The sequence below is a fragment of the Camellia sinensis genome, chromosome 5, assembly GCF_055761805.1.
Source record: "Camellia sinensis isolate YWXY chromosome 5, ASM5576180v1, whole genome shotgun sequence".
Taxonomy (NCBI): domain Eukaryota; kingdom Viridiplantae; phylum Streptophyta; class Magnoliopsida; order Ericales; family Theaceae; genus Camellia; species Camellia sinensis.
The window spans coordinates 53,475,480-53,492,664 of NC_138965.1; the positions used below are offsets into that span (position 1 = coordinate 53,475,480).

The following is a 17,185-nucleotide window of genomic DNA, read 5'->3' on the forward strand; positions in this document are numbered from 1 at the left end:
TCATGAAACGTGTAGGGTCAAGCTCCAAGGCAAATCCACAAGCCGATCACTGTGAGTAATATCAATATTTGAAAGCTTGTCAATGTCCAATTGTTATTCCCTTATAAACTTTATGAGTTGTTAATTGGGACTGTGGACAAAAGTCTGACAGGAATCAATGAATGGACCAAAGGTCGTTTTGATAAGAATGAATGGACCGAAGGTCATTTTGATGCAAATGAATGGACCAAAGGTCGTTTTGATGTAAATGAATGGACCAAAGGTCGTTTTGATGTAAATGAGCGGGCCAAAGGTCGTTTTGACCTATATGAATGGACCGAAGGCCGTTCTGTCATGAATGAGTGGGCCGGAGGCCGTTTTGACGTGAATGAATGGGCTAAAGGCCATTTTGACAGAAATGAATGGGCCGGAGGCCGTTTCGACATAAATGAATGGGCCGAAGGCCGTTTTGACAAGAAAGGAAACCTGAATGGGCCAAAGGCCAGTATGTTGGAACTACAGTCACTTGATCTAAATTTTGTATAAGTATATATATATGTTAAGTAGAAATGTGAATTGGGCCAAAGGCCGTTTGGAACATGTTGTTTTACATTGTTATGTAATTTCTGCATTTGATAGTATTCACTGGGCTATCGCTCACGCTCATTTATGTGTTTGTAGGTGAGCCAAGGGAAGTCCAAACCCAGCCCCAGTGAAGTCTGCTAGGCAAAATCCGAGTTTTGAGGAAGTCAGCCTTGTGTCTCACTCTTGAGACCTACCCTTGCCTTTTGTGTTTTGTAATTATATTTTGTCTTGTCGGCAAGGACTTTATGTATATCTGTAAATAGTCCGTCATAGGTTAACTCACTTTGGATGATCCTGTCTGTAATGAATTTTGTGAAACTGTACTTTTGATGTGGGTTGTTAACGTAACTGAATATGGTCTGTTGATGTGCATGTAAGCACGGCTCTATGGACAAAGTTTTAAATTTTTGCTTCCCTTTTGGCCCCCTTTACTCTGATGTGTTAAGTCTGTTTTGGTTTGAGGCCGTAGGTAATCTTAGGATTACTGGCCGGTTACATCCTTAACCCATGGGGGCGGGTTTGGGTCGTGACAGAGTGGTATCAGAGCACGAGTTAATAACTCACACACTTGTCCAAAAAGAGCAATAAGCTTCTAGATAAGATCTAGGATGCATTCATGTGATAGATACAAGTTTGGAAGCATTGATTATATGCTTAAACGTTTCGTTATGAATAATTATATGTGTAGGTTGTGAACTACTTGTATTGCGAATTATCTGGAAATATGTGCTTCTTAGTGTATGCGTACTTGTGTACCTTTTGTATGATATATAATGCAAGTTTAATCAGATGGTGAGAACCAGAGGTGATGAGTTAGAGGAATCCTCTACTGCCAGACTGGACAGAATGGAAAGACTGATCCAAGAAATGGCAGAAGCTTTGAGACAGCAACCGGAGTGGCAACAACAGTGGCAACAACAGTGGCAGCAACCACACCCGCCACCTCCACCTCCGGCACCACCGGTGCCAGCTAATCAAAATGATGATCGGATAATCGCTCTCACCAAGGAATTCAAGAAAATGAAACCACCACAGTTCCATGGCGGACTAGATCCCTTGAAAGCTGAAGCTTGGGTCCTTGGGATCGAAAAACTGTTTGAAGTATTTCCGTGCTCGGATACACAGAAAGTGCTTCTAGCCACCTTTATGCTAGAAGATGAAGCGAGAAGATGGTGGATGTTGATGAGGGAAAACCACAGAGATGTTGATTGGGCAAAATTTTTAGAGATATTCTATGACAAGTACTTTCCGCAGTGTGTCCGGGACAGGAAAGTGGCAGAGTTCATGGAACTCAAGCAAGACAGCATGACTGTAGCTGAGTATGAGGCCAAATTTACCGAGTTGGCCAGGTTTGCACCACACGTAATTGACACTGATTATAAGAAGGCAAGGCATTTTGAAGGTGGGCTCCGAAGTGACATCCTAGAGAAAGTGAATGTCCTGAAGTTGGAGACCTACATCGGAGTGCTTGACCAGGCCATCATATCAGAGGCTTACATAGCTAGACAAGCTAAGCCGACAACCGAATGGAAAGGCAATAAAAGACAAGGCTTCTTTTCGAAGAAGAAATTTCTGAAAAAGCAAAGCACGGGCTCCTCAACTACTTCAAGTTCTTCCTGAGACACAGCTCCCATGTGCAACATTTGTAGCAAAAGGCACCGTGGAGTCTGTTACCGTGCATCGGGAGCCTGTTTTAAGTGTGGAAAACAAGGGCACATAGCCCGAGAGTGCAATCAGAACGGCGGGAAACTAGCAGCTAGTTCAACCGCATCGGTTCCAAAGCCAGGAAATACTTTGAGATCTGCTACTACTGGAGATACAGTGAGACAAGGGAGAGTTTTTGCCCTTGTTCCGGGCGATACACGGAATGCCAATGCTGTTGTCTCAGGTACTATTTCAATATGTAATCAGGATGCCTTTGTATTAATTGATTCTGGATCGACGCACTCATTTGTGACATATGCATTTGCATCTAAACTGAAAAGACCCCTAGAATTGTTGCCATATTTGTTATGTGTGTCTGCTCCGTCGGGGGAATCTGTGTTATGTGACTATATATATCGGTTTTGTGACATGCATATTGAGGATGCTACCCTATATGTAGATTTGTTGCCCTTAATCTTTAGACATTTCGATGTAATTTTGGGCATGGATTGGTTGACCAAATATTGTGCCACTATAGATTGTTTGACAAAGAGGGTTGTGTTTAAACCCCCAGAACAGAAAGAGATTGTGTTTGTGGGAAATGGGGTAGTGCCTCCACCATATTTGATATCTGCAATGAAAGCATGTAAATTGATCAGGAAGGGGTGCCAGGGTTATTTGTGTTATGTATTGACTGAACAATCCGTGAACGTTGAATTGAATAATATTCCTATTGTTAGAGAATTTCCGGACGTGTTTCCGAATGAATTACCAGGGGAATTGGTAAACAGGGAGATAGAGTTTACTATTGAGACTGTGCCAGGCACCCAGCCTATTTCTAAAACTCCCTACAGAATGGCTACTGCCGAAATGAAAGAATTAAAGGAACAGTTGCAAGACCTTCTTGATAAAGGGTTTATCCGGCCTAGCATTTCGCCTTGGGGTGCACCAGTGCTATTTGTAAAGAAGAAAGATGGTACTTTGCGCCTGTGCATCGATTATCGGGAATTGAATAAGGTAACAGTAAAGAACAAATACCCCCTACCCCGTATTGATGATTTATTTGACCAGTTGCAGGGATCACAGGTGTTCTCTAAGATTGATTTGAGATCCGGGTATCATCAGCTGAAGGTTAAAGCAGAGGATGTTGAGAAAACCGCATTCAGAACGAGGTATGGTCATTTTGAGTTTCTTGTTATGCCCTTTGGAGTGACTAATGCTCCGGCAGCATTTATGGACTTAATGAATAGAATTTTTAAAACCTACCTTGATGAATTTGTTGTTGTCTTCATCGATGATATTTTGATATACTCTAAAGATAGACTTGAACATGAACATCATTTGAGGACTGTTCTACAAATACTTCGGGAAAGAAAACTATTTGCTAAATTAAAGAAATGTGAGTTTTGGCTGGATGAGGTTGTTTTCTTAGGGCATGTGATTAACAAGGAAGGAATTTCAGTGGATCCGCAGAAGATAGAAGCAATTGTGAATTGGCCTACACTAACTAATGTGACAGAAGTTCGCAGTTTCATGGGCTTGGCTGGGTACTACAGGAGGTTTGTAAAGGACTGTTCGAAATTAGCTGTGCCTCTTACCCAATTGACACGTAAGGGACAACCATTTGAATGGAATAGTGAAAGAGAATCAGCCTTTCATGAATTGAAGACAAGATTGACCACTGCACCAATTTTGACACTACCTTCAGGTACGGAAAATTTTGTGATTTTCAGTGATGCATCTTATAAGGGTTTGGGTTGTGTGTTAATGCAGAACGGAAAGGTTATTGCTTACGCCTCCCGACAGTTGAGGCCACATGAGAAGAACTATCCAACACATGACTTAGAATTGGCCGCAGTTGTTTTTGCCTTGAAAATTTGGCGGCATTATCTGTATGGGGCAAAGTGTGAAGTCTACACGGATCATAAGAGCCTGAAATACTTCTTCACGCAGAAGGAGTTGAATATGCGTCAGAGAAGATGGCTAGAACTGATAAAAGACTATGACCTAGAGATTCAGTACCACCCCGGGAAAGCTAATACAGTGGCTGATGCCTTGAGCAGAAAATCAACAGGGAGTATGGCTTGGTTGCTTACTGAACAAAGGGAGATTTTGCAAGACTTTGAAAAGTCTGAAATTGAAGTGGTGGTATGTGAACAGGGCGGATTGATAGCCGCCATTACAGCCGAACCGGCAATTGTTGATGAAATCAAGCAGAAACAGAAAGAAGATGAGTTCCTCGGAAAGGCAATTGATGAATTTGAAGTAAGCCCAAAAGCAGAGTTCAGTGTCGAGAATGGAATGTTGAAATTTCGAAACCGAATATGTGTCCCAGATATTCCGGAGTTAAGGAAGAGGGTTTTAGATGAAGCCCACAGATCCGTATTTGCTATGCATCCGGGTAACAATAAAATGTATCGGGATTTGAAACAAATCTATTGGTGGCCTAAAATGAAGAAAGAGATTGCAGAATATGTGTCCAAGTGCCTCCAGTGTCAGCAAGTTAAGGCTGAACATCAGAAACCAGGCGGTCTACTTCAACCTTTCCCTATCCCTGAGTGGAAGTGGGAACATGTGACTATGGATTTTGTTGTTGGCCTACCTCGGACTTCTCGAGGTATGAATTCTGTTTGGGTTATAGTTGATAGACTGACTAAATCTGCCCATTTTCTGCCTGTCAAAACTACATTTACTGCTTATAGATTGGCCACTATTTATGTTGATGAAATTGTTCGTTTACACGGGGTTCCGGTGTCCATTGTGTCAGATAGGGATCCGAAATTTGTATCTAGATTGTGGAAAAGTTTGCAGGAAGCTATGGGAACAGAACTAAGGTTCAGTACTGCATTCCACCCACAGACAGATGGCCAGTCAGAACGAACGATACAAACTTTGGAAGATATGCTTCACATGTGTGCTTTGGATTTCCAGGGGAGTTGGGAAGATTACTTTCCACTTGCAGAATTTGCTTATAATAATAGCTTTCACTCCAGCATCGGTATGGCACCATACGAGGCTTTGTATGGTAGGAGGTGTAGATCACCCATTTGTTGGACAGAGGTCGGAGACAGAGCTTTGCTTGGGCCTGAAATTGTACAAGACACCTCTGAAAAGATCAAAACTATTCGGCAAAGGCTCAAAACAGCTCAAGACCGACAGAAGAATTATGCAGACGTTCGGAGAAGACCTCTTGAATATGAGGTCGGCGACCATGTGTTCATCCGAGTTTCTCCGATGAAAGGCCAAGTCAGGTTTGGGAAAAAGGGCAAGTTGTCGCCCCGTTACATTGGGCCGTTTCAAATTTTAGAGAAACTTGGTCCAGTTACTTATAGAGTTGCTTTGCCACCGGGATTCGAGCAAATCCATAACGTGTTTCATGTGTCGATGTTGAGGGGTTACCTCCGAGACCCGTTACATGTGATTGATTATCATCGGGTAGCTATTGATGAAAATCTGGAATACGCTGAATGGCCGGAAAGAATCGTTGACCGACAAGTGAAAGAATTGAGAAACAAGTCCATCCCAATGGTGAAAGTAGAATGGAAGGAACACTATGGGACGGATGCTACGTGGGAAAAAGAGGAGGAAATGCGACTACGCTATCCACATTTGTTTCCCGACGAAGGTAAATTAAGTTTGGAGGACCAAACTTCCTAAAGGGGGGAAGACTGTGACATCCCTGTTCTGTATTATGCTAATTGGTCCTTAAGTTGTTATGGTCATGTGTTTAGCATGGTTTTGTATGCCATTATGTGAAAATATGTGGTTTTGAATTTCTATCTGTTCACCGTAGGAATATCTGTTTGATTTTACCGCTTCGGAAATTAAATTGGAGGCCTTATCGGCTACAGAACCCGAAATTGATTACGCCATTGTGATTGGCATAATTTTTAGAGCCTACGGTGAAATTTAATTGAAAATTGATTCTGGTCAATTTAAACTGATTAAATTGATAAATTAAGTACCCCATTATTTTATATTAAAATAATTGTTAGTGGGACTTGTTGTATATTTTGCATTGCACTCTTCTTTAGCTCTCTTAAAACTCAAAATCTGAGTTAGACAATTGAGAGTGAGAGAGAGGCCGGCTATAGAGAGAGAAAGGAAGAGACTTGAGCAATTTTTGGCTCTAGCTTGGGAATTTGAAGATTTAACTCAAGAATTGACTAGAATTTGGAAGATTAAAGCTCCTATGTGAGTAACCAACCCCTAACTCATGAATTTGAGTTGTGATTTCGTGAATTGAAGATTAATTTGTGATCTAGAAGATGAAAGGAGTTGGTTTTGAGGAATTTGAAGACTATATATGCATGCATGTATGTATTGTTTTGAATTTGCATATTTGAGCTTGAATTACATGACTCATGTTGCAATTTTGGTTGAAATCCATGTATTTGACCATCTTTTCATCATATGAGATGAGAATGAAGGTTATATGTCACATGCATGTACAATCCATGGAAGTAGAAGCTTTGAATGCATGAAATGGTTACATTGGTAATGAGTTGGTGGAAAATGAGCCATGCATGTAGATAAATTATGAAATTGAGCTTCAATATGTTGTAATTCTATGTTTGTACCATGTTAGTACATTATTATGTGAAGTTTGGACCGAAATCATGCATTTAGAACCTTTGAATGTCGAGATGAAGCTCAAGAACTCAATCTGGAAAACCCATATTTTCGTTGTCCGCTCGAGCGGGTGAAGTGCCGCTCGGGCGGAGAAAACGAGCTCCCAGCATTTTTTTGCAGACATGGTTCCCGCTCGAGCGGGGGAATTTGACGCTCGAGCGGGGAGCTATGTAGACAGGCAGTACGCTCGAGCGGCCGAGTTCACGCTCGAGCTGGAATTGAAGGCAACCAGTACTTTTGCAGACCTAAGGGTCCGCTCGAGCGGGGAAGTCCACGCTCGAGCGGGGAAGTCCACGCTCGAGCGGGGACCCTATTTTCTGAAATCCTGTTTTTGCATTTTGTGTTCTGTTTTCCGTTCTCTTTCACTTGCAAGCACTCTTAGGCATATGTTAAGCATCGTAAATGAGTTAATGAGATAATAATAAAGCCTAAAGAGGAATATGTGAATTAAAGAACGGATTGAACTGTTAATGACCCTTTTGTGTTCATGAAACGTGTAGGGTCAAGCTCCAGGGCAAATCCACAAGCCGATCACTGTGAGTAATATCAATATTTGAAAGCTTGTCAATGTCCAATTGTTATTCCCTTATAAACTTTATGAGTTGTTAATTGAGATTGTGGACAAAAGTCTGAGAGGAATCAATGAATGGACCAAAGGTCGTTTTGATAAGAATGAATGGACCGAAGGTCATTTTGATGCAAATGAATGGACCAAAGGTCGTTTTGATGTAAATGAATGGACCAAAGGTCGTTTTGATGTAAATGAGCGGGCCAAAGGTCGTTTTGACCTATATGAATGGACCGAAGGCCGTTCTGTCATGAATGAGTGGGCCGGAGGCCGTTTTGACGTGAATGAATGGGCTAAAGGCCATTTTGACAGAAATGAATGGGCCGGAGGCCGTTTCGACATAAATGAATGGGCCGAAGGCCGTTTTGACAAGAAAGGAAACCTGAATGGGCCAAAGGCCAGTATGTTAGAACTACAGTCACTTGATCTAAATTTTGTATAAGTATATATATATGTTAAGTAGAAATGTGAATTGGGCCAAAGGCCATTTGGAACATGTTGTTTTACATTGTTATGTAATTTCTGCATTTGATAGTATTCACTGGGCTATCGCTCACGCTCATTTATGTGTTTGTAGGTGAGCCAAGGGAAGTCCAAACCCAGCCCCAGTGAAGTCTGCTAGGCAAAATCCGAGTTTTGAGGAAGTCAGCCTTGTGTCTCACTCTTGAGACCTACCCTTGCCTTTTGTGTTTTGTAATTATATTTTGTCTTGTCGGCAAGGACTTTATGTATATCTGTAAATAGTCCGTCATAGGTTGACTCGCTTTGGATGATCTTGTCTGTAATGAATTTTGTGAAACTGTACTTTTGATGTGGGTTATTAACGTAACTGAATATGGTTTGTTGATGTGCAAGTAAGCACGGCTCTATGGACAAAGTTTTAAATTTTTGCTTCCCTTTTGGCCCCATTCACTCTGATGTGTTAAGTCTGTTTTGGTTTGAGGCCGTAGGTAATCTTAGGATTACTGGCCGGTTACATCCTTAACCCATGGGGGCCGGTTCGGGTCGTGACAAGTCCCTTCGTAAGTGGATCCGCTATCATGGAGTTTGTCCCAATGTTCTCTATGGAAATCTGTCCACTCTGCACTTTCTGTTTCTTTGGTTCCGGACCTTGAGGAATAGCAACTTCCTTTCCCTTATGCTTTCTTTTGCCCGTATGCTTGGAGGTGCTTGCCAGATGAGCACTTTCAGTCCTTTCTTGCTTCAATCTCTCTTCCTCTTGCACACAAAATGAAATGAGCTCATTGAGAGTCCATTTCTCCTTCTGGCAGTTATAACTGACCTTAAATTGGTTAAATTGTGTAGGAAGAGAGATGAGAACTAAATGCACGAGCAAATCATCAGATAGGTCGAGCTTTAGTGCCTTAAGTTTTGAAGCAAGATGAGACATTTCCATGATGTACTCCCGAATATTACCCTTGCCTTTATACTTTATTGAAATCAAGCTTGCTAAAAGCGTGCTTGTTTCAGCCTTATCGTTTTTAGCAAAACGCTTTTGAATTTCTGAAAGAAATTCACCGGCAACGGTAACATCCTCTGTTATTGCACCCTGAAAAACTTCTGGAATCCCACGCTTCATGATCATAAGACTTAGCCTGTTAGAACGATCCCACTTTTCAAAGTACACAGTTTCCTCAGGAGTACTTTGTGCAGTGAGAGCATTCGGTTTTGGCATCCTTAATGCCAAGTCTATGTCCATGCAGCCGAGAACAATCAATATGTTCTCTATTGACAACATCTCAAGATACCTAGCACAACATTAATACCAAGCCTTTGGGTAGTGATATTAACTGTAAGTGGTATTCTTGTTGTAATGATCAAACATTGACAATAAGTTATGTCAAATAACAAATTTATCTTTTGATGGATTTATTATTCACATTAGGTTTTCTTGACAATTGGCACATGTTTATCACCACAAAATGTGTGTGTAATTCTGCCAAGTCTTAATCATGTCTTTGGACCGATAAATACCCGCATGAGATACACAGACATGAACTTCAAAACATTCCATATAAAACAATCTAGACAAGAGAGATCACTTTTGTGACATCTTGTTTGAATTGACTTATATTGAGAATGTTAGAAAATTAAATTTCTGTAGACGTTGTCATGAAATTACATTAAATTTAAAGATTTCTAAATTTGTGACCCTGTATATGTTATATAATCTGCAGCAATTCCAATTATATATATACATATATAAATAGAATTGATGGGTCCAAAACCAAATAGTTTTTTTTTTATTTTTTATTTTTTATGATGTTCATCCATTTGAGAGAAAAGAAAAAAAAAAAAAAAAAAAAAAAAAAAAAAACTGCCCACCGAATCATTTTACAATTCCAGAAAACAGATTGTCATTTTCACAGAACAAAACAGGAAAAAATAGAATTTACATCCATAAGAAAATTCAGAATATGATTCCAGGAAACTAAATAGAATGAATAAAGCATATCAATTCTGATAAGACACATGATATGCATGCTCTGATACCAATTGTCAACATAAATTTCAGAACATAAACCTTACACTTTGGATCATTTACCATGTGTATTATCAAGAAATCAAGACAAAATGACATACCTGAATCCATTGATGAACGGTTAAACGAAAGCGTGATTATCAATGAACTCTTTGTTATTGATTATGTTATTGCCTTCTAATCCTTTCCCCTTTGGTGCCTTATGTTTCTCCTTAAGAGGATTTAGAAAGAAAAATGGCAGTGTTCTTATTTTCACCTGGGAAGGAATAGGGACCATAACCTTTTAAAGGTTGTAATTGGTTTTCAAAACTGAAAGGTTGTGGAAGTTCAAAAGGAATGAAAACCAACTTTAACCAATATGTTTTAATTTCTATTTCTGCCCCTCATAGAAATAGAAATTATACAACTAGTATATACACATTAGGTCCATAACACATATACCCTTAAGCCTATTAACTAAATTGAATCACTTAAATTGTAGGCTTCTTATAAATGATAACACCACATTTAATTATGTGGTCTCATTGAGACATTATCTAACAGGTACTAGTTTCCCTTCGACTAGCTACTGGTAAAGGGGAGGTATGCTTAATGTAGGTATCAATTTCCTTTAGGTAGATAAAGTAAGGGTGATTAGGTGGTGCTTAGCGATGACTAATGATAAATACATTGACCTTGGGATTCACCTCAGATAATCAAATGGAATTATTTTATACATGGAAATGAGACTTGTAGGAATGAAGAACTTTGTGATATTGATTTTGTTTCTTTGGAAATTGAAAGGATTATTGTTATGAATTGAAAAGATTTTAAATCCAGTTATATCTATATGTCTCGCATCATAATCATGTAGGTGTGTAGATTGATATTAATAGATATAAAGATTTTTCAACTACACATTTGGTTCATCCCACGTTGTTTAAAAATCTTTTTTAGTGTTGATATTGGACCGTGACCTTGAGTCAACGTGGCGATATGGATGTGAACTTAAAAGGCTCTTTACTTGTTGGCCTAGGGCCTTGTTTTGTTAGCCGAAAGCCATTTTCTTTTGTAAGGGTTAAACCCTTTATTTGTTATAAGACCAAGGGGCATCTCTTATTGTAATGAATGTTGCATTGTATATAATGTATATTCTATGAGCTAGGGAAGAAAAGAGAAGTAGCAGTGGATGAAAAAATGGATGAAGGTTTATGACAGTAGATTGAAAAAGAGAAGAGGTGGTGATAGACAATGGTAAAAGTGAGAAGTGGTTGTCGATAATAATGAAAGGAAAATAAAAATGACTAAATTGTTTAAATTACCTAATCTTTATAAAAGGGCAAGGTGTACATTCAAACAAATAAGAAGTTAGATTTTATTTGTTACTCAAACTTTGAGGGGATTTTTTTATGTATTTATAATTTTCTCAAAAATTTATTTACGAAACAATTCAAATGAAAGCCCAAAAACTTGAGAATGTTTCAAAACTGAAGAGTAATGATAATCTTGACAAATCAAAGCAAAAAAGAAAAGTGAGAACCAATTCCCAATCTTTCAACCTTGATACAACTTGAACCAAAATGCTGAGATTTTTTAACTTTCCAATCAAGTCAAAATCCACATCCCTTGTTATAGAGGTTATTACTTGAATATACAGAGATATTTTGGTTTTTCGTTTTAATCCCTAATAATAATAGTATAGATGGTATAGTTTAATCCACAAACTATGGGGAGAATCATGTGTACATTTCTAGACTTCACTGCACGGAGAGTAAACCACATGGGATAAAATTAAATTTGCCCAACAAATAAACAAGTCCTCAAAAAACAAAAAAGACAAATGATTTTGTTGTTTTTGCTTTCTTCATAGTCTGCACAATCACTTGAGCACATTGAAACAGCAGTGTCATTTATATAAAATTTTCCCTTCTCTATTTTACTTGCATTGTTTCTTCAATCCACACTTACAACAGAAGATCTCTCTTTAAAAAGCTCCAAACAAGAGAAGTTCCACATTTTATGGTTACTGGTTGTTGTATGGTAAAAAAAAAAAAAAAAGTCGACAAAGAAAGCAACTTGAGAAAACCCCATCATCACTCTGCTCACTCGTCTTTCTAGTAATAGACAAAATATTGCATGGGACAGAATACTGTTCTCTCAACCCTCCTCCCAATCTATGTCATCCTCATCATCATCACCTGATGCATCAGCTTGAACATTTAAGTCAACCTTGTAATTTTCACCTGTATTACCTGTAACACACAGAATGAAATACAATTAGTGGCCACCAAACCAAAGATTATCAAGCACGACAATCCACAAAGAAAACAAAAAGGAAATCTCGAATCCCTAAAAGACCAATTATTACACAATATGATAAAATAGAAAGATCCATTGGGCTCTGTTTGTCGCTGCAAACGTGGCAAAAGATGCATTCTGAAGAATTTCAAATTATCCACATGTTTTATCAAAGAATAATCATAGCTAGAAGAAAATTAGTATATGGAGAATGACAACTAAGTAACCACCAAAAGTCGTAGCAAATAGAACCAACAATGTACAGACGTAGGGATATCATACTGCGTGCACACATGAAGAGAACAGATTGACTGCACAATGACAGGAATAACAGGGCTGATAACAAAACTTGAACAGTGGACTGCCTAGACTCAGTTCTAATATCTTGTTAGATCTCCAACCATCCTAAAAGCTTAAGTTAGGAAATTAACCCAACAATGTAGTTGGCCTATCATATTCAAGTGGATGGTCAAAACATTTATGCCTTTTCTTTTTCGTGTGAGTTTTGATGGATTTTCCACCCATCTCATCTTCATACACCCATCTTATCTCTAACAAGTTCTCTTTTTGTTTCATATAAAATTTAAAACATTAAAACATAAAAATACATGCACGACAGTGAGGCCCCTAACTTTTGTAAACCCTATTAAGGCCCTGACTTTTGAGTTATTATAATAAAGTCCTTAGTTCCTCATTTATTCACAAATTTAACCCTAGAACCGAAAATACATCGTAGACGAGCCCGTACAAACCCTAATCGACCCCAGTAGCTTCGTAATCGTTTCTAACACTCTAGTATTAATTATTTAACTCTTTGATTATAGATTAACCACTCAGAACCCTAGTTTCCGATTTTCACCATTTTCATTTAATTATTCACCTTTTAATTTAAAGCAAGAGAACACAAACTAAATTATTTTCCCCATCACTAGCTTAATTAATTCTTCACTTGAAATAGATATCCTAATTCATAAATTGAGCCCATGCCCTCACACTATATTAAAATTGCACTTTAGCCCCCAAAACCATTCTTTATATGTAAAAAGGTACAATCCATTATTATAATCTTTTTTTTGCAAAAATATCTACAATATATATAAGATTTTGTACACAAAAATAAATTGAAAAAACTCTCAAAATCACCCCCACATGACCAGCCATATAGATATAGGTGTATTGGTATGTACTTTTTGGAACAAATTGTTTGAATCTTGGAAGAATATTGACTAAAGTACCTTGACTTTAGAAGTTTTTCTTGTACCCTATATCAATCTAGACAAATCCACAACTAAATCATGCTTTAACACTTAATTAGACCTCCTAATCATCTTACATTCCATTACATTCAAACTAAATCCAAAACTATTTCATTCCATTAGAAACAATGGCACTTTGGACTTCTCATCACAATTTTCCTATAAATAGATCACCTCAAGACTTTTACACACAAAAACACGTACACAAATATTTTTAGCAAGAGGGAGAGAGAGAGAGAGAGAGAGAGAGAGAGAAGAAGAAAAGGTGTGAGCTTTGGAAGGAGGAGGAAGAAAAAGAGGGAAAGCTTGCATACACCATTCCTAGGCAAACAAGTAAGCCACAACACAATCTATCCTTTTCTTTTCTCTACTAAATACACGACAATATATGCTTAGAATATTGTTTTCATATGTCAAAGGTTAGGTGTGTATCTAATCTTTCCCCTCCCAAACACACATTAATGTGTACTAATTTGGCGGCGCTGTTTTTATGTTTATGTATAGGATACTTGCGTTTGAATAAGAGAGGTTGAGCTTTGTTTATTACCTTGTTTGTATTCTTTCTTTGTTGAAGCAAAGTCACCAATTTCCAACCATTTCATCTATCATTTTTAAAGAAACACCTTCAAACTAAAAATCTGAGTTATTAGTATATTATTTATCATGTTTTCATCATAAGAGAAGTGAAAAATTACCCATGGTTACCCCCTTTTCTTACAACTCTTTTTATTTCAAGTTTTGTGCTCCAATAACCAGTATTTTCAGCCAACTTCCAAAAATTCTAGAAAAACCATCTTTAGCTCAATTTACATCAAAACCTCATTAAAGTGTTGCCTTTCAAGAAAATTTGATTTTATTGAAAATGAATCAGTGGTTTGAGAGAAAAATCGACTTTCATAATAGCCGACGAATCTAAACAGAGCTGCAGTATTTCATTAATAACTAAAAATCTAGAAAAGTTACCCCACTTCCATAAATTGATTTGAAACTAGACAAAATTCTCTACAAACCCTAAATAAGACAACTTCTCGAAAATTCTAAAAATACCACTTTGATAGTTTATCTTTAAAGTAAACCGAATATGAAAATTTGTTCTTGTTAATAGTTTCATGTTCTTAGTTGATTGAATATGCTTCTTATTGTTTGCTCAAACTTTAATATGACATCTATATATGTTTGTGGTTGTATTACTTTAAATTTGTGCCTTGAAATGTTTATACTTGTACAGTAAATGTTATTTCAATAACTTGTTCTGACCTTAACAAAACACACCTAACTTAACGGGTAACTTAATATGGGTGGTGTTTGATTTTTGATCGCCAAAGAAATTTTTATGAGATAATCGGAATGATGAGACAAATGGACTAGTTATTTGAGAAATGGAAGAAAAATGATAGATTGTGAGGTTAGGTCTTGCGCAAGTTGTGTTACAATACTCAAGTTGGCTAAGGTTTAGAACATAGTCATTTATGTCAGCCGTGCGGTGGTCTTGCAGAACATAAATGAGAATGCTTGTGGCACAGATGAGAATTCTTGTGGCAGACCAGAACACAAATGAGAATTCTCGTGGCCGACGAGTTATGACTATCCTATATTCCAAGATGACACGATCTAGGTACATAGCCCTAGGAGTGGGGCATCTGGAATGGTGAGTAGGAAAGGGTAGTGGTTTGCCTTAAGCCAAGCTTGGAGTGTTAGGTAAGAACGGCATTCCGTGGAAAGTTGCCTAGAACTAACTAGATTGACTGTTATTATTGAGAATTGAAAGTTATTATAAGCTCTGCTTGATTATTGCTCCCGCTGTATGATATCATCGTGCCATTATTGTAATTGTGTATTGGATTAGGAAAAGGCTATGAAGCACGAGTACTCCAAAAATAGTGCCGTACGAGTACCGGGTGCGGGTACGCGTACTGGTACGGCGGTACGCGTACCGGGTACGGCAAAAGAGGGTCCGGTACGTTTGGCTTATTCGGGTACGCCACGGGTACGGCGTGGGTACGCCACGGGTACGCCAAGGCCATTTTTTTTTTTTTTTTTTTTTCTGCCCTTGCAAATTAGCAATTATTATTATTATTTTTTATTTTTTTTGGTGCCCTTGCAGATCAGTAATTTTGATATTTCTCTGTTGTCCTGTTTGTCTGTATAAATTGTAGAAGCATATCAACAAATGATTTTAATGTTTTTAAAAAGCAATTTGAACCAAAAAAAATAACAAGGCCTATAAAGGGTAGTTCTGTGTATGACTATGCATTATGTTTTTGCTTTAGATCCTCCTAGAATTTCTTTATAAAATCTTTAATCATAACAAACTTTTAAAGTTTATGCACAAAACATTAAAAATTGATACTGTATTAGTTGATTAGTAGTTGTTGGGAATGATGCAATTTTATGTATTATGCAAATTGCAATTGACAACCTGCACCAATTGAGAATTTTTTTCCTTTATTGTTGGTAATTAACTTTAAATCTTTCTTTGGTCTCCTGTTATTTCTTTGGTCTCACCCTATAAAAATAGCAAATTGATGAGCAAAAAGAAAGATTTTAAAAATAAATTATGATCACAAATTCACAGTGCATAACATATCAAAGTGAGAGATTTCACAAATATTATTTTTAACGCTTAATGGTTTTAAATTATAGGAAAATGAGTAGTTCTTTTTTTAGTTTTGATATTTAATTTTAATTTGTAGGTTGGATCCTTTAATCAAAATTATATTTAAAAAAAAATAAAAAAATATCGGCGTACCGTAGCCGTACCCGTATCGTACTTTTTTTGAGTTTTGCCGAATCGGCATATCCGCACTCGTACCCGTACCGTACTCGTACCCGCACCCGTGCTTCCTTGGGAAAAGGGGACGGGGTGTGTGTTAATTTACTGGACATTCCAAACTCATGGTGTTTCATGCCAGGTGTTGAAAAATTTTATCCGAACGGCGGTGCAATGGAAACGTTTGAAGACATATGGCTCTCCGAGAAGGAACTAGAACTAGTTTTGTTAAGTCTCTTCGTAAATTTGTTTTGGGGTTGTAATATAAAAGCTCATCTTGTTACTTAAAACACAAGTTTGTAATTATTATTTGCTTATATATCTATGTATATCTTTTGTGTAAGCTATCCTTTATTTTCCGTCACCTTATGTAGAACTTGCGTTAATATTGTTAAGATCTATCGAAAAGGTAGCTTTGCTATCTAAGGATATTGGACTTAGACAGGAGGCTACTTTGACTCTTCCGATCTTTCTTAAGATCTTACTTAGTTATGGACCAAAGGACTCATTAGTGACGTATCATTATTTATTCTTGAACTTATAACCTTAGCAGTACCCTATATTTCTTTGTTATTATATTCCTTGATGTTTTCGATTTTAGGGGCGTCACAACGACACAAATGAACTCCAAGCTCAAAGGTTTTAGTGATATGAGAATGTGAGAAAGGTCAATCATTTCAGATATAGTCTAAAAAATACAAAGAATAAAGAACTGAACAAAAGGAAACTGGTTGCCATTGGTTGCATTGTCAGTTACAGCTTTTCCAACGACGGAAACAAGAAAAACCAAAAAATAAATAAATCATTTTTCTTTTCAACATATTCTCCTTTAGGTCAATGGAGTTCTTATGGATTGCCAGGAACTTCGATTACAAAGAACTTGATTCATGTTTTGCTCCTTCCAGATATCCAACCCAAGAAGGCTTTGCATGTTTTTTTATAGTGCAGGCAGAAAATTGTTTGCCATCACAAGATTTTTGAAATCTCTGAAA

At 37.6% G+C, this 17,185-nt stretch overlaps 1 protein-coding gene and 1 long non-coding RNA gene across 2 annotated transcripts in view; one reads left to right on the forward strand and one right to left on the reverse strand.

Moving 5' to 3' along the window:
* Positions 1–11,778: 11,778 nt before the first annotated feature.
* The window catches only part of LOC114311302 (Transcription factor TFIIE, alpha subunit), a 28,672-nt gene continuing 23,265 nt past the window's right edge, over positions 11,779–17,185 (reverse strand). Inside the window, exon 11 of the mRNA XM_028257421.2 lies at positions 11,779–12,121. Within this exon, the coding sequence (XP_028113222.1) occupies positions 12,027–12,121 (95 nt within the window). The 3' untranslated portion in view covers positions 11,779–12,026. The remainder of the gene's footprint in view (positions 12,122–17,185) is intronic.
* On the forward strand, positions 12,148–16,995 carry LOC145790633 (uncharacterized). The gene is made up of 2 exons (XR_014329500.1): positions 12,148–15,275; positions 16,279–16,995. It is a non-coding gene; the product is annotated as an uncharacterized LOC145790633 (long non-coding RNA).